The 27,287-nt window shown below is 52.1% G+C and overlaps 1 protein-coding gene across 6 annotated transcripts in view; it reads right to left on the bottom strand.

The window, feature by feature from the left end:
* Positions 1–8,426: 8,426 nt before the first annotated feature.
* The window catches only part of DEF6 (DEF6 guanine nucleotide exchange factor), a 35,927-nt gene continuing 17,066 nt past the window's right edge, over positions 8,427–27,287 (bottom strand). For all 6 annotated transcript variants that reach the window (XM_050953028.1, XM_050953030.1, XM_050953029.1 and 3 more), the window contains 9 exons: positions 24,365–24,550; positions 18,316–18,543; positions 17,191–17,337; positions 15,624–15,732; positions 13,923–14,221; positions 12,830–12,996; positions 12,023–12,221; positions 10,223–10,313; positions 8,427–9,647 (listed from right to left, as the gene is read on the bottom strand). In XM_050953028.1, the coding sequence (XP_050808985.1) occupies positions 9,436–9,647; positions 10,223–10,313; positions 12,023–12,221; positions 12,830–12,996; positions 13,923–14,221; positions 15,624–15,732; positions 17,191–17,337; positions 18,316–18,543; positions 24,365–24,550 (1,638 nt within the window). In that variant the 3' untranslated portion in view covers positions 8,427–9,435. The remainder of the gene's footprint in view (positions 9,648–10,222; positions 10,314–12,022; positions 12,222–12,829; positions 12,997–13,922; positions 14,222–15,623; positions 15,733–17,190; positions 17,338–18,315; positions 18,544–24,364; positions 24,551–27,287) is intronic.

The following is a 27,287-nucleotide window of genomic DNA, read 5'->3' as shown; positions in this document are numbered from 1 at the left end:
CGAATACGTCACACGCATCCGCCCTGACGCCACCGCGTGCCCATCCCCAACTCGCCAATCAGCAGCGCCTGGGCTATATTAGCATATCGCCACAGCAACGGCCCAAGCCCATTCCCTCACTCCCTCCCCTCGCAGGAGAAGGCACGGCCCTCAGCAGGGCCCGGCGCCCCCTGGCGGGCGCTCAGGACAATGCGAAGCCGGAAAAGCCGGCGGGAGGGAGAGGGCGGGGAAACTCTGCCAGGAGGTTCATGGGACTTGTAGGCTGTTAGCAAAGCCTGCTGGGTAGGGAAGGCCTGCTGGAGTGGGTGTGCAATGAGTCTGCTAGAGCAGCAGTTCTCACTCTCAGCCAGGGTACGTGTACCCCTGGGGTGCGCAGAGGCAGGGCCGGCGCTACCATTTAGGCCACCTAGGCAATCGCCTAGGGCGCCAGAATAATGGGTGGGCGCCGTTTTGCTGGAGGGGGCGGCAGGCGGCTCCGGTGGAGCTGCCGCGGTGGTGCCTGCGGAGGGTCCGCTGGTCCGCGGCTCCGGTGGAGCTGCCGCAGTGGTGCCTGCGGAGGGTCCGCTGGTCCGTGGCTCCGGTGGACATGCTGCAGTGGTGCTTGCGGAGGGTCCGCTGGTCCGCGGCTCTGGTGGAGCTGCCACAGTGGTGCCTGCAGACGGTCGGCTGCTCGCGCGGCTCCGGTGGACCTCCCGCAGGCACCACTGTGGCAGCTCCACTGGAGCCACGGGACCAGCGCACGGGGCGGCAAAATTGTCGTGCGCCTCGGGCGCTCAAACCCCTAGCGCCGTTCCTGCGCAGAGGTCTCCCAGGGGGGACCTCAGCTCATTGAGATAGTTACCTAGTTTTACAACAGGCTACAGATAAAGCACTAACCAAGTCAGTACAGACTAATGTCATATAGACAATGACTTGTTTATACTGCTCTGTATACCACACACTGATATGTAAGTACAATACTTATATTCCAGTCGATTTATTTTATAATTATATGGGAAACATGAGAAAGTCAAAGTGGCAAAGAGTCCCATGGCACCTTATAGACTAACAAACATATTGGAGCATGAGCTTTTGATGCTTTTAAGCAGATGACAGCGCCGCCCCCGGATGTCTGGCAAACCTGAGTCTGCAGCAGTGACTCAAGTGAGGGATCTAGTCCATTGTGTGTTAACCTGTGAATTTCTTGCCTGAACCAGCCGCACATGGGCAGACTGGCTCTTTAAAAGGGCTGGTGTGAGTGACTAAAGAGAGCGTGTGCACTGTGGGTTCTCTGAGGGAAGTCTATGCCCCTGCTTCTGCAGGGAGTGCTGGCTGAGCAGGTTGTGGGACAGTGAGCAATGCAGGATCAGGGCCTGAGCCCTCGGTGACAGCATAGGATGGGGCTGTGTCAAGCTCCGCTGTCTTGTTCTTATACTAGATGGGGAAATACAGGGTGCTGTGATGCACAAGCCTGGACCTGCCCAAGAGCATTGCAGGCAGTTCAGCAATGGACAGTCCCTATGCCCTCACAGAGTGATCTGGGGCCAGCCACTTTGGTATTGTCTCAGCTGCTGGCCCAGCCACCTGAACCTAGTCTCTACACAGGGGGGGACCCACAAGACCGGTAAGGGCTAAAGCCCCTCAGAGTCAGGGATTGCTGCATGGAGGGGAGCCAGCCCTCAGACATATAAGGAGGATGTGCAGGGCAGAGGGGGCAGGAGGGACTCAGCCCAGCCTGAAATGCTGACAAACCGCGGCCTCCAGACAAGGCGAGCTCAGATGAGGGCATGGGGCAGTTCTGGACTTTTGTTGTTTGTTCCGAGATCTGTAACGGGCGAGCATTTGATCAGTAAAGTCACTGTGATTAAGAAATTCTGGCGCTACTGGGTCCACTCACAACAGACTGGAGACCGGCCAGTGGGGTTACTGGGCGAGTTGGTCACACTCACAACCAGCACTGGTCTGAGAATGAGGATAAGAATATGACCAAATGATACAAGCTGCTGCTGCTGATCTTAGGCCATGAAATTATTAATGGCGACAAATTATTTACTGAGCAGTAGCAGCATTCTGGGCACTGGAAGGTTTAGTGCTGATGGACTGTGGTGCTGGGAGCCCTGTAAATACGCTGTAGATTAGGCAGAACAAAAAGGATAAACAGACCTTGTCTCAAGAAATTTACAGGCTCAACAATCAGCACTAACCCCGATAAGTGTTACAAAGGCTCCCGAATTGCTTAGTCCTAAGGGTAGCCCCTTGCTTCTGAACTGACCCTGCAGTGTACTGCTTCTTATCTATCTTTATAGGATACCGCAGCAGGACTCCTGCTTTGTGAATTTGCTTTTGGGCTGTGCTGATTGTATTGTTAAAACTAGGACTCTGTGTCTGGACAGCAGCTTGCAGTGGAGGATCTCAAACCACTTTTCAGCCAGTCTCTATATAAGCCCCATAAGACAGGTATTTTCCCCCTCTAACGAGGGAGAAAGGAAAGTGACTTGTTGAAGGTCATGCAGTGCATCAGTGGCAGAACCAGGAATTGAAGCCAGGGGTCCTGGCATCCCATCTCCTGCTCTAATCCCTGGACCACATTCCCACCAGAAGAAGAAATAGAAGCTGGGAGTCCTGGTTACCAAGTCCCTGCTCTGACCAATCAGATACACGCTCCGTGCCCCTCTGTACTGGCACTTGGAAGATACTTAATAGTGAGACAATTACCTGCCCAAGACAACGAAAGATGGAGCCTTAGCATGCAATGCAGATGTCTCTTCTGTCCTCACCTCGGTGTGGTCTCGGATCACTGTATTCATTTCCCTGCTTCTGCAATCCCAGCTTCTCTGCCTCCACTCCAGATCCTCTGCATTGCTCCTGCCTCTACCTCTGTCACCCCATGCCTCCCTCTCTTTCCTGACACTCCTCCTCTCCCGAGCACACCCCTTTGAGTCCGAGGCCCATTCCTGACTCTGGAATGGATCCTAGAAGCTACTCAGCTGTGCGCTCACCCCTCCCACAGATTTCAACTTCAACAGGAGCTGCAGGGCCACCATGGAGGCTCTGGAACTGATTCCCAGCTACCATTCTCAGCCTCCAGCTGTCTCCTAACTCACATTTCCATTCCCTGAATGGCCACAAGCTGCCCTTGCGCTGAACTAAATTCTGACCTCCTTCAGGCTTTGATTTCTGTTCTTGGACTGATCTAGATTAACAGCTGTACAGTGCCACGTTACCTACCTCTGTGGCCTCCTGGACGTACTAATGATTGCTGATCAGAGATGTGAGGTCGTGGATGGAAAAATGACAAACGTCGGGCCTGATCCTGCTGTCGGCTACCCCAGTGTAAATGAAGAGGAGTCACTCGTGATTTACACTGGTGTAACCAAGTTCAGAACCTGGCCCAAAAAGGTGTGTGTGGGGGGAACTAGAACAGAAGAGGGTGCATTCCAGGCAGCAATTCAGGTAGCATGATGCAAAACACAAAGGGCTCAGTTCTAACTCCACTGGCTTCAGATTTTCTGATTTACACCAGTGAAACAGAGGCAGAATCAGGACCACAACCACTGTCCTAAGGAGTTTCCATGCCAAGGCTCTGAGTCTGCAAACCCTTATGCACAGAAGCAACTTCCCCTCCTTTGAACACAAAGGGTGTTTCACACAGGAGCCCACATGGGCATAAAGTTACTCAGATGCCTAAGAGCTTCCAGGATCAGGGCCGACTTCAGCAGCTCTTGTATTTTCCCATAGCATGGCCCATGTCCCCATACAGCGATGAGCCTCTGAACGCTGGCTCTCCCAGCGGGGACAGCAGGATGCTCTGCCTCATAGCAGCAACAGTAACTGCTGACCTGGCAAAGTAACGTTAGGACAATACTATCAGTGATGCAATCCAAGCAGGTACAAGCAAGGAGTAGGGCCAGCACCCACGTGGCTGGCCGCCAGCATTCTGCAACCCACTGGAAAGTGGACTAGGGATCACAGCTTGGGACATGGATCCAACTAAGACAAGATGAGACCCAGCAAAATAACTGATGTGTGTGTGTGTTGAAACAGCAGGGTATGTTTAAATGCAGAAGACCCATGGTTTTTCACCTGATTTCTCACTTGTGATCCTTGCGTTCTACACTATTCTTAGTTCAAGTCTCTGCAGTAGCTGATCAGGGCCCCAAAATTGCTGACTCGGCCAGCAGTCAAAGTTCTTTCCGCTCTGTGTTGGAGGCAGCACAACCAAGACGCATCTGAAGTCAGCCACTGATCAAAGGAAAGTGCTGACACAAGAGCTGCCTATTTACTCAATGCCTGTTCTCACTTGAAGAAATTAACATGCCAACCTCTTGTGCTGCATGGGAGAGGAATTAAGTGAAAAATGACACCTATTTTAAAACAATAATCCAGGGGGCAGCCCCTCTGCTGGGGAAAGAAAAGGGGTTTGAGGCAGATATTCCATCTGGGTTTTTAGGGCTCGCTTTTGGAGGATGTAAATCACGAGCTAGTCAGTTGCATCATGGCTACTGCTCCCAACTAATGGGGAGGTGAATCCCTATGTGGGCTGACAGCTACCTTTTCCTCCTGCACTGGGGAGGACTCTCAGGAATTTAGAGCAAGGGTGTGGTGGGGTACGGCCCCTACTTACCCCGATGACGGAGGCCTGGAAAATGCAGATCAGTGCATAGATAGCACGTAATGCGGCTGATGGAGAAGACTTGTGGCTCCAGTCCCTGAATTTCAAGTGGAGGTTGAAGCCTGTCCCCTTCCCTGTTGTTTTCAGGCAGAGTGCCGCTTATCCAGGAAAGCCCCTTGTGTAAAGATTTCCCAGAATCAATGGCCTGTCACTTTCCAGGGTTAAGAAACCCATCCTCCAACAGAGGAGACCCTCTCTGGGTGCAAAGATAAGTCCCTGCTTGAGAACCATTCACTCCCACTGGCCTCCTAACTGAGGCCATCACCTCATCGGCCAGGTCAGAAAAAGTAACCTCCCATTACGGCACTGCTGCGCATTTCCCTTTGCAAGAGACCAGCCACCACAAAGAGCGGTTGCCCCTTGTCTCCAGAAGGTATTCGAACAAAATCCAGTCTTCTGTCAGCGAGCCGAGTCCAATCACCAGGCCCCAGTGCTCCTCTGTGACAGGGACGTTTCTTTACCCACTAATCAGAGCATTCTTCTCTCCCCCGCACCTTCTGTGTGAAAGACTCAAGGGATTCAGCATGCCCTGCTTCAGTGTCTCTGGCTTACCAGCTGATCTACATCCACTACTCCACAGTCCCTTGGTGCTCAGTTCTCATCCTCCTTGGGGTTCTCAAGCTGGTAGTCATGAGACAGGGGATGGGTCATGACCACCCTGTCCTTTCTAAACAGGAGCAGGTGGGCTCTGGGCTGCTGGATGGGAGAGGACTCCAGTTTTAGAAAAGGTGGACAGCCCCTTGACATCACATGAGCATGGTTATTTTGTGCGGTCAGGAGAAATGCAGGGCAGACAAATCCTCTTCCATCTGTGGTGCTTTTGTATCGAGTGTGGGTCTGTGGTGTTTTTACAGAGGGGCCACTCAGCAAAAATCAGCACTGACGCTGACACACACAGTCTCTTTATTCAAGAACATCTGTGCGGCCCCAAACCAGCATAAACAAACCTGCCGTAGCCAATGGCTTCCCTCGTGCTCAGTTTAATTAAAACATCATAGTAAAGGAACAGCGTTAAAATACAGAGTTCTGTGGGGAGCTGCCCAGAGCAGCTCAAGGTAGGAAAGAGATTGGAGTTTTATTGCCAAGCTGTGCAGAGCTCCTCAGCGCTCACTCCGTCCTAGCCTTTTACAGCATGATTTTCTGTCCGCACCAGCTTTCAAAATGTTCTTTATTGGAGGGGACGCCCTGTACCCAATGCAACAAAGCGCCCCAAGCCACAGGCTAGTAGAACTATATTTAAACAGAGGTGCTTGGAAAAAGTGATGCTGGCATTGGCACTTTCATGATCTTGGCTCATGTTCTTAATCTTCCAGGGAGAAAATGAGATGATATAGACAACATGCAGGCAAAAGCTTTTAAAGTCTCAGCAGGTGCACCTGCTCCTGAGCTTGCAACACAGACACCCACTGAAGTCAATGGGAGGCTTTTCCTTGCCTTCAGTGAGCATTGGCTCGCTCCCTAAGTAGACAGAGCCCAGCCCTGAAATGAGGATGCCTGGACAGTCCTGGAGACAGAGGACCTATAAAGCTAGGCAGATACTGAAGCTATGTAGATGCCTCCATTACTGTAGTATCTGAGCACCTCAATCATTAATGTGTTTATTCGCGCGGCACTCCTGAGATGCAGGCAGGGCAGTTAGCCCCATGGTACAGATAGGGCACTAAAGCACAGAAAAGCTAAGGCCCAGATCCACAAAGGTATTTCGGCTCCTAACTTCCATTGTTTTCAGTCAAGAGCCTAATTGGATCTGGGACTAAGAGACTTACCCACCATGGTCACACAGTGTGGGGCACGATAGGGGCTTGAAGCCAGGTCTCTGGCTAACATCCTAACCACTGGGCCATCCTTCCCGCCTCTATCTTTAAATCAGGTACACCACAGGCAGTGGCAGGTCAGACTTCCCTGAGCGGGGCCCACCACCATGCCTGCCATCCAAACCGAGAGGGGAATTCCCCCACAGGGCAGAGAGGGGAATTCAGCCCCCATGACCCATTCATTACACGTGGCTGCTACCCTGCTCCAGATGGACTGTTAGACTTGCGCGTCTCTCTCTGCACGCTCCAAGGGCTTCTTGTCTAGAGAGGCCATAAGCCCTTCTGCTGCTCCTGCTGCAGTGAATGGGAGTTCTCCTTGAGCTCAAAAGAGAGGGGTCGGTATTTTCAAAGCAGAGTGGTTGTGGAATAATGATACCCAGCTCTTATATAGCTTTACATCTCCAAGCGCTTTACAAAAGGAGGTCAGTATCACAAGCCATGATATGCCAAGTAGCTGATGGCTGGGAATGCCAGAGGCAATGTGGGCTGGTTACAGTTTCTTGATTCTGTTCTGAGCACAGTTAAGGCCCTTGTGGAAGGAAGACACGCCGGAAAGGATCACACCAGGAGAAGCCAGGGCTGTATGCAAGAGGCAGAAGACGGACCAATACACTGCAGATGCCCAGGAATTCCCAATAACAAGACTTTTCTTAAACAGGCAGAACTTTTCTATTTAATATTCATTTTAAAGGGGGTTTATTTCTAAAAGCTGCCCTGAAGCAGATGCGTTTTAGGAGGCCCAGCTTAGCTACCCTGGCTATGAACCACGTCTCAGAATGAAATCCAGAAGGACAAAAATCACTGGGGGACTCAAGGGGCAAACCCAAATCTTCCCCACAGCAGTCAGAGGATGAAATCAGCCACTCTCTTGTCACTGCAGGCAGCACTTCCAGAGCAGGAGTCCCTGGGCTGACCCACATAGTCTGGGAATGGCAAGCGGGATTCTTCGGAGGCGGTGGGGGATGGCTGCCGAACATTGAGCACCTTGCTGCGGCTTGTTCATCTGTTCCCTGGTGCATGTCCCAGCCTCCTCCCAGACAGACAATCTCTTATCACTCCCCCACTTTATTCAGCTTGAGACGCTGCAGAGCAGAGTGGAACATGGAATCCTGTTCAACACTAAAGGTAATTACATGTTCTCTCCAGGGAAATTATGCCCCAGCATCTTCCTTTGATCATCTTTACACCTTTGCCAGCATGTCCTAGCATTAGCTCCCTCTGCCCAGCTCCCAAATAAAACCAGACAACTCTGGATGCCCTGATGCTGTTTGCATAAAGGACAGACAGCATCTTCTGAATTATACACTAGTGATCAAGAGGTCTTGGCCAATACTATGATGGGCTTGCACGTTCTTTCTGGCCTAGGCACCTGTTGTGGTGACAGGCTGGTGTTTGCATACGTCTGCCTGTGAAGACCTGAAACCATTCGCCTGCTGAAGCAATCCCATGCAGCAGCAGCAAGATCCACACTAGAATGTGTCTTTCACATGCAGCTCCAGCCAGAACATCCTGAAATGTACTTAATTCATCTCCCATCAGGGCCAAGAGCAAAGTTTCCACTGGTGACTTCACCTCTGAACCCTTCATGGCATCCCCACTCAACTGATTTAGTTGGAGATTGGTTGATTTAGATGAGGATTGGTCCTGCTTTGAGCAGGGGGTTGGATTAGATGACTCCTGAGGTCCCTTCCAACCCTGATTTTCTATGAACTCTTGCCCTCGATACAGGGCCCGCGCAAAAGGAACAGATGACCAGCTCATGCCATTTCTCAGGTCTTGACGATGGATAAAGAAACCTGAGGATTTATTTTAAAATGGATTGTTCCCTGCATTAGAAGTTCAGACCTTGCCTGCTCAGGAAGACTCTACAGAGAAAGGAGAACTAGTGAAAGTAGGACATCGCACGGGTCAAGAGGAGAGAGGAAGTGCAGCAGTTCCGATGGGAAGGAGATTTACAGTCGCATTGTTTTAAAAAGCTTTATTTCTGGTTCCTTTTTGTTAGCATCTATTTGACTCCAGTGACTAATGAAGACCTTAAGAGCAGAGGTTCTTAGACTTTTTTAGTGGTGACCCCTTTCACACAGCAAGCCTCTGAATGCAACCCCCCTTACGCATTAAAAACACTTTTTTATATATTTAACACCATTATAAATGCTGGAGGCAAAGCGGGGTTTGGGGTGGAGGCCGACAGCTTGCGATCCCCCATGTAATACCCTCACAACCCTGAGGGGTCCCAATCCCCAGTTTGAGAACCCCTGCCTTAGAGAAAGCACATCTTTGTTAACGAGCCCCTCCCCACTCCCTCTATAAAGGTGCAAAGGCACACCATACCCAGGGCTCCTTCTGGAAAAGTAGGGAAGATTTGACATTGCCGATATTTAAGGTAAAAAATCCCAAACACCTTCTTGGCCATCTTTATAAAATAAGCAAAATAGGGCACAGCTCAATTTTTGAAGTCTCTTTTGGATGTCACCTTGACATGAGCCATGCACTTTACATCTCGGCGTGCGAGACAGCTGTGGTTGCAATAGCAACTGGGAAATCCTAACACGAGGAGGTGGCCAGACCAGGGTCCATGGGCCAAACAGTCTGCAGGATTCTACAAGGCAATCCACAGCCACTCTCGGCTTTACTATGGAAGGCGGCAGGGTGCTCAGGTCAAAACGGAGCACAGCATGCTGGGAGTTGTAGTTTTCAAGGGCTGCACCTATGCAACCCAGATGGTAGAAGCTGCAGTATCTCCGCAAGGCAGGTGTGACTCTTGGGGCAACCAAACTTTAGTTGCATAAAGTGGAAGCACCGCTGCCCTAGATGAATTATATACATCTCCTATAGAATCTGTACTTCTCTCTGGCATGTGTCTACATACAGCTTGTCTCCCTAAAGAGATCACCACATTGACTACTCTTGCTAGTCTGAACTCCCCGAGGTGCACACAGTTCTGCACTGGGCTCTGCCATGCTGCTGAGGCTAGTTGGAGGGTTCTGTGGCCGTGGTGTCCATATCAGGAGATAGCGACAGCCTCCTGGTCTCGCCGTTGTTCACGTTCTTCTTGCTGTCTTCCCTCTCAAGATCATAGTTCTTATCTTCTAATCTCTGCCTGAGCTTGAGGGACGACTCCCTTCTAGTGAGGAGCACAGGCGGGATGCTGGGGAATCCTCCACACGCTGTCATACGCTTCTCTGGGAACAGATGTAAACAGAGGATTATTTCCCATTGCACGTGCAGTTTCAGACAGAAGCAGCACAGCCATAAGCCTCTCAGTGTCATGTAATGGCCATTCATCCCCAAGCACTTCACCAAGTTGGCTGTATATTCTCACTTCACCTGCTCCTGAAATGCAGCTACTTCTGGAGTGCAGCCTGGCAGCTGTTAAACAGCACAGAGCAACACTAGGCAACTGAACACAGGAAGTGAAAGAAGAGAGTCAGAATGCAATTGCTCTCCCTGTTGTTTGGCTAGGAGCCTTGGTTTAACACCCCCTAACCCAGCGAAAAGGGACACAATGGAATATTTAATAACCACAAATGGTTAGGATCTTGTATTTACATTTGGTGTGGAAGAGAGCGCCTCCAAACTGCCCAGTGTTCCCAAGCATCATGTATATTCCTTGGAAGTCTCCCATCCAAGTAAAGACCAGGCCCAACTCTGTTTAGCTTGTGAGATATGAAAGAATCCCAAGGCAGAATGGCTGCAAAATAATGAGCTCTCACATGAAGGAATATTTTTGCCCCGAAGTCCTAGCCCCACCTCTCACCTCCTGGCCCAATGGGGTGCATCAGTCGATTCATCTGGACGTTCCAGTGCTTGACATTGGTGCTGGCCTGTCGGAGTTTCCTCTGGGCTGCCTGAAATGAACAGGAACAGGCAGGTAACATGCACACAGCCGGCAAATCCACCTAGTGCAGAGCCACATGCCCTGGACCAACTGCAGAAAGTTCCCGTCTCCTTAGCACAGAAACTGGGCCTCGCCCTTATGTTGCCTTGAAGAATGGAGATTGATCGGACCTATCCTGGGCTCTGCTCTGGCAGGGCTTTGAACCAACACCAGCCCGGAAACCAGAGCCAGCTTTGGGGACTCCAAGCCCCATGGGCCAGAGGGGCACTTTGATTTGTGTGACAGTCCTGAATTTTGCATGGGGTCTGCTACGACCAGATCAGTGCTCAGCTACCAACATCTTCCTAATCAGACTGCTCTTTGCCACCCCGGCTCTGCTTTCTCACGGTCCTAATCCCTCCATCCCCACGCCTTGATGCCTTTGCTACCCGCAAACGTTCCATTGTCACCCTCAAGGCAGGAGTTTGGCCTCGAATGACCACCACAAAGTGCCCCACCTATGCAGATGCTGCCGGACAGATAATAAATGAATCAATATGCAACATAGTAGCGAGGGAATCCCATCTCAGTGGTTTGGCGACCCACCCTTAGGGATGCCATTCCAGCAGATTTCCCACAATAGAGTTTGCCAGCCGAGCCCAGTGGACTTGAAACTTACAACCACTGCTCATCACTCAAACCACCACTTCCTTCCCTCCTACCAATATTCTCTGGGAACCTGTTCTTAACATATGGAAGAAAACATTCAGTGAAGGTCTCAGATGAAGTAAAAGCTGTTAAGAAAGTTGAGCAGCCCTATAACCAAAAGGCTGTGTGTGGCCAGCTTGTTGGAAAGACAATGGTGTTGGGACAGGAATGTCTCCATGCTGATTCTGTGAGTGAGCAGTCTGTGCTTCAGGGTCTAAGGACAGATTTGGTTACTAGAGAGCAAAACAGTTTTATGGCCGAATGCTTGAGGATGCAGGGGAAAGCAAGCAAACTCTCACCCTCAGACCCTTTGGATTTGTGTGGTCTCTCTTTAAAACAGAGTCCAGCATTGGAATGGGTAGCAGCTAAGAAGTTAAAAGCTGGTGTTTGTGTTGATGCAAATTACCTGGCTGGCAGGGAGAAGAAAGACTTGCCAATAACTGTTAGCACAGAGAGCCCACCCCGGTGATCTCCCACTCTACTGGCTGGTCTGCCACCCAGAGGCTACTACTGCTGCTGCAAACAAAGCTACCGTAAAGCTAAAGTAAACTGCTCCCTCGTATACAGAGGAGAACATAGCACTCCTGCGGAAGAGTATGCAACTCTGCCCATCAGAGCAGCTGCCAGTCACTCACCAACAGCGCCTTTAACAAGAAACGCGAGCACCTAGATGCTATGGCGATGGGTATATTTCTACGTGCTTAGACAGGGGAGTTCTTTTCCGTTGAAATCCATCGGTCCGATGTCCTTGATTTACCAGTGTTTACACGGGTGTAATGCCGTCTATTTCAATGCAGCTACGCCACATTTACAGCAGGGCATGTGAGAACAGGATCGGGCCCCACTCCTCTAGTATTAAGGAGAATCACATGCTAAAAGTAAATTACGTGATCTTTCCTGAGAGGAAACCCCGATCTCCAGGATAGTAAAGCCATCCTATTTCTTTCCAGGAGATGGGCTTGGTAAATCTTGGGGGGGGGGGGGGGGGGGGGGGGGGGGGGGGGGGGGGAATAGGGCTGGTACGATGCTCACCATGACATCCTGGTCTACCCTCTGCCTGTTCTCTCTCACTTCTTCCAGCTGCTTTTGGGCCTCTTCCAAATATTTGCTCTTGTTTTCCATCTCCTGCTTAAGGACCTGCTTCTCCCGCTGGGTTTGGATGATGTATTCCTCCTGCTCCTCCTTCAGCTTCATTAGCTCCTTCAGCTTCTCCTCCTCCTCAGCCAGCAACCTGCCGAGAAAGAGCGAGAGGCGGCTACACCCCACCCTCCAAGTGACCAACACGCCCAACCTTGCTGTGGCGGGGCTTGGAGCTATTCCAGACCCAGCAAGAATGCCGGGGGATGGGCTCCACTTCTGATCTCCTCCAGTGGGAACTGCTGTACGGAATGGCGTAGACGCGCTGGCTGGGAAAGGGTCCCGGCTGGGAAGGCTGGGCACTATAAGGAACGGTGTAGGAACACTGGCCCTGAAAGAAGTGCTCAGTTTCCCCTGTCGCCGTCTCTTCCAGCGAGGGGCACGGTGGGGAATAGTGGAGGAGTGCTGGAGTAACACCACACCCCAGTGGGTCAGCAGCAGTGGGAATTAAACCTGCGACCTCTGGATCTAAAAGCAGGAGCCTCGACTGTCGGACCTAAGAGACCCAGCTCTGTTAGCCAAGGCTGTAGCAGGCACATCAACCTCTCTGTGTGACCCAGCCACCACTAGGCAAGGAAAAGCATCCCAGTGGGTGGCTGTGAGGGAGCTCCCAGCTGTTCTAGTCCCAGCTGAGCTGTAGCCAGCTTTTAGAGCATTGCCCACTGAGGAGTCAGTAGGAAGAAAGGTATTTTCTGGTTATACCTGGCCTGGGCATATCTCACGGACTCCTCGTCCTGCCGTGCCTTCACCTCCTGATGCAGGGCCTCCTGGAGCCGCTCCTGCATCTCCTCCAGCTCCACGATACGCTTCCGCTGCCTCTCGGCCTCTGCCTCCTTCAGCACCATCTCAGCCTGCATGGAGGCACGAGCCTGGAGCCGTGGGGTGGGGAGGAGACGGTGATCAGCATGGGCAGCACACAGCCAAGTGCTGGGTCCCCAGCCCCCACCCGAATCCAGCCTCTCCTCTCTGTACTGCCAGGAAGATGGAGCTGAACGTATTCCCCGTCATGGACGTCCCTTAGCAGCTGGCTTGCGGTTCTACGGGGCGCTGAGAGACGCATTCACTGGCCCTGTCCCTAGCTGCTTAGGGGGGTGGTGCCTATACACCTGAACCCTCTGCAGCAGCTAACCAGCAAATGCAGGGATAGGCAACAGGGACCTCAGCCTGCTCCCCAAAGATGTGACACTGCCGCCGAGCAGGCCTTCCTGCTGAATTGGGAATAAACTGGGCTGCAGGAGACTGTCCCCGTTGCCACTTGGATGTCCCAGCTACACCACGATAGCGCCCCGGATTGCACGGGACTGTGAAATTGAAGCCCTGCGTTTCCCCAGCCAGCTGGCCTTTGAGGCGCTTGAATTTCAATCAGCCATTGTGAAGACGCACGGTGAAGCTGCAAATTGAGCCCCTTCCGATGGGAAAAATGGAGGGGTGCCCTGTAGCCCTGGGTCTGAGAACTGCTCAGCAGTCTGGGGCTAGGAAAACACTAGCCAAGCAAGGGAGGAAGTATTGTGCTGGACTTGAAAAGCAGGAAGAGCCCCAGTGCAGCCTCAACAGGATGCAGTGCTGCTGAGGGGCCTTTGCCTGGGACCGTCTGTGTCAGAAACCAGGAGCTGATGCGCACAGAGGTCTGGAGTTTGCCAGCTGAAAGACCCAGGAGGCTGCAACAGTAGCAACCCAGATTGCTACTAACTTCGGGGTCTCCAGTGAGTTACAAGGGAGACCAAGAGAGAAACTGTGTCCTGCTCTAATGGAAACCTCCTAGCATGGACACCACCTCCCCTTCCTCCCCGCCAACCTGCTCAGCCTCCTTCAGCTGGATCTCCAAGGTCTTCTGCATCTCCTCGTGCTGCAGCCGGCGCCGCTGCTCTTCCTCCTGCAGCAGCAGCTCTGCCTGCCGCTGGGCCTCCTTGAGCAGCTCCAACTCCTGCAGCTTCCGCTCCTTCTCCTCCTGCAGCTGCTTGAGGCGCTGCATCTCCTCCTCCTTGGCAGCCTTCCGCCTCTCCCGCTGCTCTCTCTGCTCCCGGCGCTTCTGCTTCAGGTCCTTGTGCAGGGACTTCTTCCCCTCCGCTTGCAACCGGATCGCTGTCTGAATGGCTGGGAAGGAAGGAAAGGAAACTCAGCAGGGCCACACCCGGCTGGGCCATAGATCCAGCTGCCGCAACGTGCCACAACCCACATGGCTAGAGCATGGCCTCCTATGAGAACGAGACTGGGGGCCTGGAAGACAGGACTCCTGGGTTTGACGTTCTGCATTTTGACCCCTCTTGATGCACGTGTATGTCAAATACATCCACAGCATCCGAAGGGTTAATATGGCCATGCCACTGACTGTGACCTCTGGACCCAGTCCTGCAGGGTGCTGAGATCCATTTGACTTCAATGGGAGCTGTGGCCACTTAGCACTTAACAGGATCAGGCCTTTGACCAACCTGTGCCTCAGTTTCTCAATCTGTGCAACAATCTTCACCTGTGTTGCAAGGGTGCTAATTACTTCACAGTTGTACAGTGCTAAGAAAGGCAGCTATACACACAGCCCCCTCTTGAGGGAGCGGCTGTTTGCCATGGATTCTGAGTCAGGCTGATTAAAGTGACCTGGTTTGCAGCAGCACGATGTTTGGAAAGTCCAGCTGCTAACTCCAAACAACTTGAAACATTTTCGAAAAAGTGTTTGGACCTGAATTCTGTGAAATGGGCACCTGTACCAGCTGATCAGGCACTAGCAGAATCTTGGGAGAGGTTTTCAAGAAAAGCTGGTTAATTCTAAAACCCTAGCTCTTTCCATCGGTAGATCGCTCAGCTCTTTACATTATCCCCATTTTACAGATGGGGAAACTGAGGCCCAGCAAGGGGAAGTGACTTGCCCAAGGTCAACCAGCAGCCAGTGACCAAGCCAGGAGCCCAGGTCTCCTGAGACCCTGTTCAATGCTCTAGCCACTAGGCTGTAGTGCCTCACTTAGTTTGCTCTAAGTGGTTAGTTAATAAGAATCTCTCACAGTTTCATCCCAAAGTGCTTCACCAATGAGATACACTCAGCACCTAACACAAAATGTGGCCACCTCTGGGGTGGAGTGAGCCTGCTGATTGACACATAGCTCACAAGCAAGGGAAAGGGGAACTCCAAAGGACACCAAGGGAATGTCCTACCCATACACATGTAAGAGAGACAGAGAATGCCAAGAAGCAGACTTGGCATTCCCCTCCTCCCAGCATTGGGCACAAGCAGCCAGCTCCACTGAAGTTAATGGGAGTTGCTATTGCCCTGTGGGAAGAAACTGGGTCTCTGTTTTATGGGCCTGGGGCAGCCCTGCCAGGGGTGCTGAGCGTGCAGAGAAAGAGCATGCAGAGGTGCACACAGAGCTTAAGGGCAGAAGCTGCCTTTGACACCTCAGGGTTTCGTCTTTTCCTTCCACTGAAGCGACCCAGGAGCAAGAGGAAGGCAGGACGGACAGGGAGGATGGGCGGGATGAGAACCTGGCGTGGGTGCTGCAGCACAAACCTAGTGTCCACTCCTGCCGCTGTTTGGTGTCCGAGGCACTCATCTCATACGTGCGGGAAGAGGTTTTCACACAGAACATGCATCTTTTCCCGTCCCGGTCAGGCAGGACCTACGGGGAGAGGGGAAGGAGTTACCGCTCCTGTACCTGGAATAGTACAAATCCCCCCCTGCGCCCACAAACCCATTCCTGGAATGGAGCAAATCCCCCCCCTCCCTTACCATACAGTCTGGGACAGCCTCCCACAGCACAACTTCGAGCCTGCCAGCTTCCCTCCTTTGGCCCAGGCAGCTCCCCACCAAACCCCACTCTGCCCTTCCCCTAGGGCCTTTCCTTCTGGATGTAAAGGGGCAGGAATTACAAGGAAAAGAAACGTTTCTTTCCTTCCCCGCCTATGTTCAGCCTCCCCCAGTCCCTGTACAAATCGGGGCCTGGTATTAACTCCTCCTTTGCTGGACGGAAGCCTTTGGGGCGGCGTGCTGATGAAGGGCAGCCTGGTACCCAGCTGATATTGCTAGGCCAGGTACCAGCAATGGATGTGAGTCCCCCCCCACACTGACAAAGGCATGCGGCAGGTGGGATGTCAGGCAGCACACAGCTGGTTAACAGGTCTCCTGCTGCTTCATAGGCCAGGGCTGTCACATCAGATGACCCTCGAGCATAGCCCTGTGTGTCAGTGATGTCACTGCACCCCCCTGGGGGACCCTGCAGCAGCCAGCAATGCTGGAGTGGAGAAGCCAGCAGTAAAACTGACTGAAACCTGGTGTGGATTTAGCGCTGGTGAAAGGTGCTGGACTGACAGCCCGGGAGAGCCAAGTCCTCCATCCATCCCACGTACAGGGCTTGACAGGACAAACTTCCCCCAAACACGCCCCTGCCCAATAGGCATCTGATCTGATCAAGAGAGCTCAGTCTCTAGGGCCCATTCTGCAGACTGCTAATTAGCGCCAATTGTAGCAGTGATTTTTCGGTCGGGGAGGCCGGCTGGCTGGGAGCTGGACTGAGAACGAGCAAGCTCATGTCACATAGGGTAAGTGCACTGCAAAAGGGGTTTTCTTAGCACGTGTTAGCGAACTCGGGTTAAAATAGCAACTAAGAGACAGCAACGAGGCCTTGAACTCGGGTTAGCAGTTCAAGGCTGCCCTATGGGCTGGAGCTTGCACTGCTGACCCAAGTTAAAAGCCAAGTGCTGCATCTGCCCTGCTGGTTTAACCCGAGCTAAGAACACATCAGTTTTTTGCAGCATGCTGAGTGGAGACAACCCAGCAGCCACCCTTGTGCCCTAGCCTGTGAAAATCCGGTTGGTTCTGGTTCTCGAACAGCGCCCGTCACCATGGCATCTGGGGAGCTTTTCTAGCCTCGAGTTACCATGGGGCTCCTGTGTTAACGAAGGTGAAATCGGTCTGACTGTATGTCCCCTACTCTCTTTCCACAGGCACTGCCTGGGGTCTATCACCCACTGGAACAGTAGCACTTGGGGTGCGCACACCCTCTGGGGAGACAGGGAGGAGCTGTTATTACGCCGATGGCCCAGCACAGCCCCTCTCCGCTGGAGCCTGGCACAGTTACCTCCACGCAGCACTGTTTGTCCAAGGCAATGCTGCCTTTCTTCTCCTTCCGCTCCTCGCTCATGTAGTAGGACAGGGCGCTGGGCTTTAGTGTGAACCATCGCTCGGACCAGTTTCGCCTCAGCTGGCCCTTCTTCCAGAGGTAGCCCTGCGCCCAGACAGAAGCGGGTGTCTCAATCCAGGGGCTGTGCCAGAGAGCCCCTGCACTATGAGTCCAAGGCGGGTTTTGCACCTGGCTCCCACCCGGGTTGTCTCAGTTTGTGCCCAGGCAACAGAACCATCTCGGTGCATCCGCACCTACCGTGCTTCCTACTTGTGCGCGTATTGGTGCATGCTGGGAAAGCTGCTGGGCCCCCGTCCCGTATTGCCTCAGAAAGGATGGAGTGCCCAGCAGACATGCATGGAGCAATGTGCCCCACGGTGTCATACTGCACACAGCTTGCTGGGAGCAAGAAGGACCTGCCAAACCAGTTTGACAAGCACAGGCCGGGAGCCCTATCCACAGCGTGCCAAACACGGTGTCAGCCAACAGCACTGCCACGTTACCAACTGCACATCAGCCGTGGCGGGCATGGCCACAAGCCACGGCTAGAGCCGCTGTCACTATAGACAAACAATCAGAGATGCTGGCTGCCAGTGAGGGTCTGTGTTCTCTTAAGTGAAGTATTTTAGGTCCAAAAACTGGCCTGGTAGCTAGTAAGAAGGGCTGAGAGCCTGCCTCGTGGCCAGATGCGCCTGGCAGACTCATCACCTGGTTGTCTAGGGGTGGCTGCTGGAAATTCCTTTGCACATGCAATTCTCACGAGCTTTCCAGGAAGGATTCTGGCAGGAGGGAGGGTCAGCCCCCCTGTCCAGAGCTCTAACCTCACCCCTCCCCATGAACTCAGCAGGTAGGGTTATCTCGTAATAGCCCTATGACTTCGTCCATATGGAACTGAGGAGGGGTGGCACACTGTCCCTGGGGTGAGTGGGAAGGGCCCGGCTTTGCCCCAAGATGGGCAGGCCCCCACAGCACTGGGCTTAGTGACAAGATTATGTGGTACAGTCCATTTCTGATGGGGATCAAAACCCAGCCTGAGCCCCTTTCCCAGTAGCTTGTCTCCCAGAGTCCCTGCTAGCTCCTTGCCTGTTTGAGCATGTCCTCAATGACCTCCTGGTACACTTCTTCAACGGCCATGCTGACGGCCTCCCGCTCGATCCCCCGCAGGAGCTTTCCCGAGTTCACCAGGTCCAGGAACTGCCAGACCGTCATACCGCTCTGGTGCTGGGGATCCTGCGAGAGGTAGTCGTCCAGCTCGCAGCAGTTCAGCTCCACGTTCATGGCAGTGCAGACCTTCTTCAGCAGGTACTCCACCTGCAGGCAGGGGTGGGAGGGGGGGCAAAGCAAGAGCCATTTCCACCTGGGGACCTCCAGAGACCTACGCCATCCCCATTTCTAACCTGGGGATCCCCGGAGACCTGGAGCCACCCGCCATTTCCACCCCAGAGACTTCAGGCCACTGCCACTCCACCCAGTGGACCCAAGGGAGCCCCTTTTCCACCCCAGAACACCCAGAGACTTGGAAGCAACCCTATTTCACCCCACAGACACTACTTTCACCCCCAAACTTCCAGAGAGCTGGGGGCACCCCACCTCCACCCCAGGGACCTGGGGGAACCCCCATGTTCACTGAAAAGAAGTAGGGGAATCCTCATTTCCACCTGAGACTCCCCCCCAGACATTAGTAGCCCACCCCAAAACTCAAAGCAACCAAAAATCAGTGAGCAGTTTTGAAAGTGTTGGCCTATGATTTTACTTAACACAGTTACTGTTGCACTCAGTTTTGCTTAGTGGGAAAGAATGAAGTTGCTATTTCAGTCCCTCACTCACATAGCAATGACCCAACACGCACACACAACTGCTGACAATCACAGTGATACACTTAACGTATTTTAAATTCTGTCTTGTGAAGCACCATCATTAGGTTTTAGGGTAAACACACAATTTCAGCTGACTGGGTGAAGCTCACACTGCTCAGATCTGGCTGTTTCAGGCTACATTCAGACTCAGGGTATGTCTACACTACGGGATTATTCCGATTTTACAGAAATCGATTTTTGGAAACAGATTTTATAAAGTTGAATGCACACAGCCACACTAAACACATTAATTTGGCAGTGTGCGTCCATGTACCGAGGCTAGCATCGACTTCCGGAGCATTGCACTGTGGGTAGCTATCCCATAGTTCCCGCAGTCTCTCCCGCCCATTGGAATTCTGGGTTGAGATCCCAAAGTCTGATGGGCCCAAAAATTTGTCACGGATGATTATGGGTAAATGTCATTAGTCAATCCTCCCTCCGTGAAAGCAACATCAGACAATCATTTTGCACCCTTTTCCCTGGACTACCTGGGCAGATGCCATAGCACGGCAACCATGGAGCCCATTCAGTCTTTTTTCACTGTCACCGTATGTCTACTGGATGCTGCTGACAGATGCGGTGCTGCAGTGCTACACAGCAGCATCCACTTGCCTTTGCAAGTTAGCAAAGACGATTACCAGCCATACTGTACCGTCTGCTGCTTTGCAAGTTGACAAAGACAGTTACCAGTCATACTGTACTGTCTGCTGCTGTCATGGGTGCTCCTGGCTGGCCTCGGTGAGGTCGGTCGGGGGCACCTGGACAAAAATGTGAATGGCTTCCAGGTCATTCTCTTCTTTAAGTTTTGTCTAATGGAGAGTCAGTCCTGTGTAGAATATCAGACAAACCTACTAAAGAACCAAAGAGGCAAAAGGCCGCTCCGGGTCAGAGCCCCAGACATCTTGCAGAAATGATGAGCTGCATGCCATTCTAGGGGGTGCCCCTGCAACAACTCCACCTGTTGCTTCCCTCCTGGGCTACCGTGGCAGTTATCCTCCCATGTAGTAATAAAGAATGCATGAATAAGAAACAACACTGACTTTATTGCCTCTGCAAGCAGAGATCAAAGGGGGTAGGGGAGGGCGGTTGGCTTACAGCGAAGTAGAGTGAACCACCATTCTGCACTTGCTCAGCCTATAGCTGAAAATGGGAATCTGTGATAAGCACTAGGATAGAAGCACAGGCAGGACTGAATCTCCATGTGTGTGTGGGCCTTTGGTTGACACTGGTAAAATACAAAATGTCCCAGGATATGTATGTTGGGGGACAGTTCTAAACAGCAGCTTATTTTTTTTTATTTGCAGCCAAATGTAGAGGTCTAAGTATCTGATTGTGAACCCTGGTAGCAAGGGGTAGGCTGGAGTAGGCGTGCGGTGCTGCTGACTGGGACAGCAGCCTGAGGCAGAAGCCTTCAGCTGGCATGATATTCCAGGCAGGACTGAAATCTCCATTACACAAAACTTAAAGAAGAGAATGACCTGGAGTCATTCCCATTTTTGCCCAGGTGCCCCCAACCGACCTCACCGAGGCCAGCCAGGAGCACCCACGGGACGATGATGATGGATACCAGTCCTACCGTACCGTCTGCCGTCCACAAGGCAAGGCAAGGGGATGCTGCTGTTTAGCGCTGCAAAACCGCATCTGCCCGCAGCATCCAGTAGACATACGGTGACATTGAAAAAAGGCAAGAAACGATGTTTTTCCCTTTGCTTTCACAGGGGGCTGGAGGGGGCTGACGACATATACCCTGAACCACCCGCGACAATGTTTTTGACCATTCAGGCTTTGGGAACTCAGCCCAGAATTCAAATGGTTTTCTGAGAGTGCGGGAACTGTGGAATAGCTACGGTTATCAATTGCCCCTCCCACCGTGAGCATCCATTTCATTCTTTGGCTTTCTGGTACGCTTGTCTCAGCTCCTTAAGTTTCACGCAGCACTGTGTTGAGTCCCTGTTGTGGCCTCTGTCCATCATGGCCTTGGAGATTTTTTCAAATGTTTTGGCATTTCATCTTTTGGAACAGAGTTCTGATAGAACAGATTCATCTCCCCATACAGAGATCAGATTCAGTATCTCCTGTACGGTCCATGCTGGAGCTCTTTTTTGATTCTGGGACTGCATGGTCACCTGTGCTGATCAGCGCTCCACACTGGGCAAACAAGAAATAAAATTCAAAAGTTCATGGGGCTTTTCCTGTCTACCTGGCCAGTGCATCCGAGTTCAGATTGCTGTCCAGAGCGGTCACAATGGTGCACTGTGGGATAGCTCCCAGAAGCCAATACTGTCGAATTGTGGCCACACCCTAATTCGAAATGGCAATGTCGATTTCAGCGCTACTCTCCTCATCGGGGAGGAGTACAGAAATCAATTTTAAGAGCCCTTTATGTCGACAAAAATGGCTTCATTGTGTGGACGGGTGCAGGGTTTAATTCGATTTAACGCTGCTAAATTCGACAAACTCGTAGTTTAGACCAGGCCTCAGGAAGATAGAGTTGCATTGTCTACAGTCAGTTTGCATTTGGGAGGGGTTTTTTTGCAACAGTAAAGACTAGAAACTTCTTTTAAAAAAAGTTTAGATTTTTGCAGAATCTGTCACAGGAGCTGGATAACTACCTCACATGTGCTAGAGCTAGGGCATGAGGCAGGTGTCGCACACCAGTGCCATAATCGCAGTGTTAGCTGTGGATTTCTGGCTGCTGTTGAGATCAGAGCAAGTTACTGTAAGAAGGGAGAGAGACAGTCTCCCAGAAAGTGGGTCAAAATGTCAGGAAATCACCTTGAAATTTAAAAAAAAAAAAAAAAAAAGTGAAAAAAACCCATCAGAAAGTTTTGGTTTTTGTTTGGTTATTTTAACTGAGGGTTTTGGCCACCTTTCATCTCCCAAGAGCTGAGCCAGAGCCCAGACATGAAGGGTCGAGTTTGACATCCATGCAACCCTGCTGAAGTCACTGTGGTTCAATTGTGGTGTGACCCAGGGCAAGGGATAGTACCGACTCTGTCCCCTGGATTGGATGTCCTTCCCCTGCTCCCAACAGCCTAGTGCAAAGGAGAAGGAAAAAGCCCCCAATACCCTGCCCCCTTTATAAAAAGCAGGCGAACGCCCAGCCCCCAGGCAGCGCCACTCAAACAGAAAGATGATTCAGTGCGTCAAGGTCTGTGGAACAGGAAATACCTCTCTTGGGGAACAGGAAGTGCGCATGCATATGCAGCAACCGCACAGCCCTGGTTTTTGCTGATCTAAAGGGGAGATGGAGCAAGAGCAGCAGCTGCCTGGTGGGAGCAGAGAGCACCCAGCCATGGTGGCATGACAGAGGCCATCCTCACCAGTCCATCAGTCAGAGGGGCAAGGCCAGGCCCAGACCATCCCCTTATTGCCGGCCAGGCCGCTATTAGCTTTGGAGCCAGCGGCAACGGGTTTGTTTTCCCCGCATGAGTCTGTGGATTTGCAAACCACCTGATGGGAACTTTAGTTCTGCATTGGGAGACCATAGAAACCTCCCTTTCTTCCCACATGCCTCGTGGAATTTAGAGATTATGATTAGCCGCTTTGGCTGAGCGGCCGGGATTCCTCTCTTTTAATTAACCCTGCGGCATGCACACACATATCCGGGGTGGTCAGAGTCTTTCCTGCTGGCTAAAACACGGACTCCGTCACTCCACAGCCACCCATGGAGACTATATCCCAGCACGCAGTGATCCATCTGGATCCAACTATTTCATGTGATGCAGGAGAATCTATTGACAAAACCACCCCCATAAAGTTGCTCATTAGGGATGCTAAATGATCAGCAACATTCCCCCGACAGGACTCTGACCTTATGGGGTTGTGTGGCTTTAAATGTGTTGTGAGAGGCTTATTGTTCCACGTTCGTTTTGGAAAAGGGGGGCAACCTTAGGGAGGGCCTTGCAGGGTGAGAATGCATGTCCACACAGGCAGCTGGCTCCCACTCAGCCAGCCCCTGAGCGGGTACAATGGCAATCACAGTTGGGAGTCCCTGGCACAGTTGAGGTCTCAGCTCCATTTCCATCCCCGTTACAAACCTGGGGGCTTGAAGCTACCTGCGATAGCAGGCTTTGGGCTTCCGTGTTTTCAACTGACAGCTTTTGCTGCTCATGCAGCTCCAGCACATGGCGCTGGCTGATCAGGCAGGTGCAATGCGAGCGTGCTGGCCCTGTACCCCCACCCTCTCTGCTATAGCTGCATCCGCACCACGAAAGCCAGCTGGAGTGGAGAGCAAGCATCAGACATGGCTTGGCAAAGAGGGATTGAAAATGCATGGCCCCCGTGATGGAGGTAGGGCCAGCTGAGCTGAACACCCAGGGCGGCAAACTATCCAAGCCAGCCGACAGAACACATTGTCTCCTTGCACTCTTTCCACACCATCAGGCTATCTGTGCCACGGGCAAGGACCTTCGCTATGGAGCAATCCCCTGAGGAACGACGGCTGGCTCCCGCAAGCTGGTTCCACGGCTGTACTGGCAGAACGGTCTGCTCTCCTGCCTCTGCCTCGGCTACTTCCCTTCCTCTTGGGCACACAGTTCTGACCCACCCCTCTTCTGGCTCTGCAAGCAGTTACAGCCAGTTCTCAGATCTGAGGGGGATGGTGGCCACGCAAGGAAACAGCCTAGCCTAGAGAGCGTTTCCCATACCGCTGCTCGTAGCAGCTTCACCCCTCTTCCTTCCCTTCGGCCATCACCTCATCACCCCTCCTGACTACAGCGGCTGTGTGGGCTTAGTTAAACCTGCACCACAGCCCTCTGTTTAGCCACAGGACAAGCAGAGCACAGTCCTTCACCCCAGCCTGCCCAGGTGCAGAAGCCTCGTCCTGGAGGGACCCTCCTCTAAGCCCAAGAAGGGAATTCAGTCTCCATGACCCATTCGGCCCTTGGCCTCATCACTGGGACTGCCAACAAAGCTGGCACTTAGTCTCAATTATAGTGTGGGGGCAGGAGTTTGAGATGTGATCTCTGGCCCCACTGAGACTGGTCTGAGGTGAAATAAACTAATTCCACACAGGCCGGCAAACAACTTTGTTAGCACTGATCTAGGCTGGAATTGAACTGGCGATGCTTTGGGGGAAAAGTTCACGCTTTCCCATACCAACCTATAGCACTATCCCTTGCTGTAACGTTACAAGGTAGATACGTCACTAAATTGTATTGGATCACTGTGTTATTTGTTAGTCCAATAAAAGTCTCTTGCACTTGGCCAGAGTTTTCCTCAGAGAGGGGGAAGCTGGGGAACTGACTGTAAATGACAAGACAAGGAGCTCCTACCTCATCTGGGACCATGACAAGAGGGTATTTGTCTTCAGAGAGGAAGTTAAAGAGACACCAGAGCTTGAAGGCGTCCTTATGGGACACAACACTGTTCCCATTCCGGTCGGGCTTGTAATTCTTCTTTGCTGTCAACGTCCAGCAGAGCTCATCAAAATCCTCCTTGACAAAAGCCCCTTCCTCCACCTGCAAACACAGCCCGGGAGCCCGTGAAGGTGATGCCATGGCATTACAAAGCACTGGGAATAACACAACAGCCTGCTATAGCGCCTGTCATCTCAAGAGTGCAAAGAGTCCACAAACCCAAACTGCTTGTCACCCCCGTGAGGTAGGGGAGCACTGTCACCCTCATTTTACACTTGGGGAAATTGAGGCACAGAGAGGGCACATGATATGCCCAAGATCACCCAGTATATCACCAGCAGAGCTGGGGCTAGAAGCCAGGAGTTCCAGTTCCCAGGCCCCTGCTCTACTCCCAGAGCACTCTAACATGAACCCAGAGCTGTAGGGACTCTGATATAGAATTGCTGCCTGTCGGTCTCTTACTAACGCACCCAGCACTGGAGTACCTAGGGCATCATGTTATGACACCTACCTCGTAAGTCATCCAGGCATGATCCTCCCCCTCTCAGACACACCTGGCAATTCTGCCATTGCATCCAAGTAACAGAAGGCAGCATAAGATAGATAATAAACAATACCTGGCATTTACAGAGTCATTTCCATTTCTGAGTCTCAAAGCTCTTTATGCAGTAGGGTTGGTATCAGCATCTCCCTTTTACAGATGGGGAAACTGAGGCATTGAGCGGGGAAGTGATTCATCCCAGGTCACCCAGCCGGGCGGTAGCTGAGCCACGAATAGAGCCTAGCTCTCCTATGTCCAGTCCCGAACCCCAGCCAAGATGTGTGATGTTTCAACATCTGCCAGGCACTACAACCGCTGGCCTAACCCTGGAGCACATGGACCTGGACATGACCATGTCCAGGAGCTTTCCCAGCTGGTCGGTTTAGTGTGTCAGTGATTATTTCAGAACTCCGTGACACACAGGGGATACCACAACAGTGACTATAATGGCTCAGTCAGATCTCACAGCTTTACAGTATTTTTCACCCAGAAGGTACTTTACAAGCTGCACGCAGCCACCCCCAGTGAAATGCAGCCACTGCTGGGGTGTGGGGCAGCATCCAAACAGCACACTGCCCAGGGGCAGGGTGGGAGGGAAACTTTTTGGCCGTAAATACCAGGGTAAATCACTTACTCTTATCAAAATGCCCTCTCGGATCTTTCATGGCCATGCAGACAAGACCTGGGCTTTGAAATGTCTCCTCTGAAAGACCCACCCACAAGAAACTCAATTTATCTACTTCTGATGGGCTGGGCTGGCCTAGTCAGGATTCCAACCTGTGATTCCCTGGAGTCTATGGCAGGGCAGAGGCAAGGAACAAGGTTTAGCTGTAATGAATATAAACAAGGTCCTTCACTGGGGCTGCTGGACATAGCCAGAGCCTGCGGCTCTCTCTGGCTCCCTGACGGACTAACAGCCTGTGCTGCTTAGAGTTACTACCCAGAAGATCCCCAAGTCTTGGGCTAAGAACTCTCCAGATGGACAGCTGACTACATTGCAGAGCAGGGGCGTTTAATATCAGAGGCTTTGACCGCTATGCCACCCACCCAGCTCCAGCAACACGCTTCGCTGCATTGATTACCTAGGGTGAGATGTTGACACATGGGGCTATGCATTGCACAAACAAGCACCGTGGCTTCTTTTACTAGCTGCAGCCCTGAACGGGCCAAGGCACAACCTAGGGCAATCGGGAGGCACCTCCTATGAAAGGCGAGACAGGGTGCATGCGGTCACAGGGCAGTCCAACCACCTCATCTTGGCACACGGAACCCCTGTGGCCCCCATTCTGCTCTGATCCACCGTGAGCAGTAACCTACTCCACCAGCTGGTGGCACAATCTAGGGCAGGGCAGTCTGGCTATTCGGAAATTGGCGGACAAGAAGGGGACGTGTTCTTTAAAGAGCGCAGTGGAAGAAAGTTAGTTGCTAGTAACCTTTCCTTTTCCCACATGCCCAGAGGAAGCAGCCCAGAGAGCAACAAGCCACAACGTTTCAGTTTAAGAAACAAAGATGCCTTTGAGATACAAGAAAATCCCAAATACCTGTCCCTTGCGGTGCCAACTTCTATTTTCGTCCTCCCTGATAAACCACCAAATGGGGCGAAAAAAATTCCTACTAAAGGAGAAAAGCCTGAGCTTTCCTGTCAGGTTTTCCACCGCTGGGTATCTTGTCTATCAGAGCTACACTGCCCCTTCTGGAAACATTGAGTCACGGTATGCAGGGAGGGCTGGCAGAGTGGAAGGGGTGACTGTTTGCAAAGAGCTGCCAATGCAACTACTAACGTTCAGCGCTTATCTGCCTTTTGAACTCTCCCTCCCCCAGGCAATGGGACATAAAGGCCTAGCACAGGGTGGGCACTCATGCCTGTGCAAAGCGGCTACAGAATGCCACCAGCAGGGCAAGCGGAGAGTTCTGACTGGGTAGCATTTTATCTTACCCAGGTGTCAGTGATGACAAGATGCAACGCAGGGTGAATTAAGGCGTCTGGTTGTCCTCTCTCTCAGTGTAACCCACTGGTGAGTGTGTGTTACAGGTCCCCTTCTGCGTCCGCTCCTCTGAGGATATGAATCCGTTACAGCTTCTTTAACTCAGGCTGTAACAGCTCGTGCTTTTAGCTCTGGAGGTGCCTGTTTCAGGTCCCGGTGTGTTGGCCAAGATAGTGGCCATCAGACACACCGACTCCTAAATCCCAGCCAAATGGTCCTTTCTTAAGGAAAAGACATTTAAGTCCACAGATGGGGGTGCTCTAAAGGGATGACTGGCCTTGGTGTAGGGAAAGGAGAATGACATTCCACCAGC

The sequence above is a fragment of the Gopherus flavomarginatus genome, chromosome 5 (assembly GCF_025201925.1).
Source record: "Gopherus flavomarginatus isolate rGopFla2 chromosome 5, rGopFla2.mat.asm, whole genome shotgun sequence".
Lineage (NCBI taxonomy): Eukaryota > Metazoa > Chordata > Testudines > Testudinidae > Gopherus > Gopherus flavomarginatus.
This window is presented reverse-complemented; position numbering and strand designations above follow the sequence as displayed.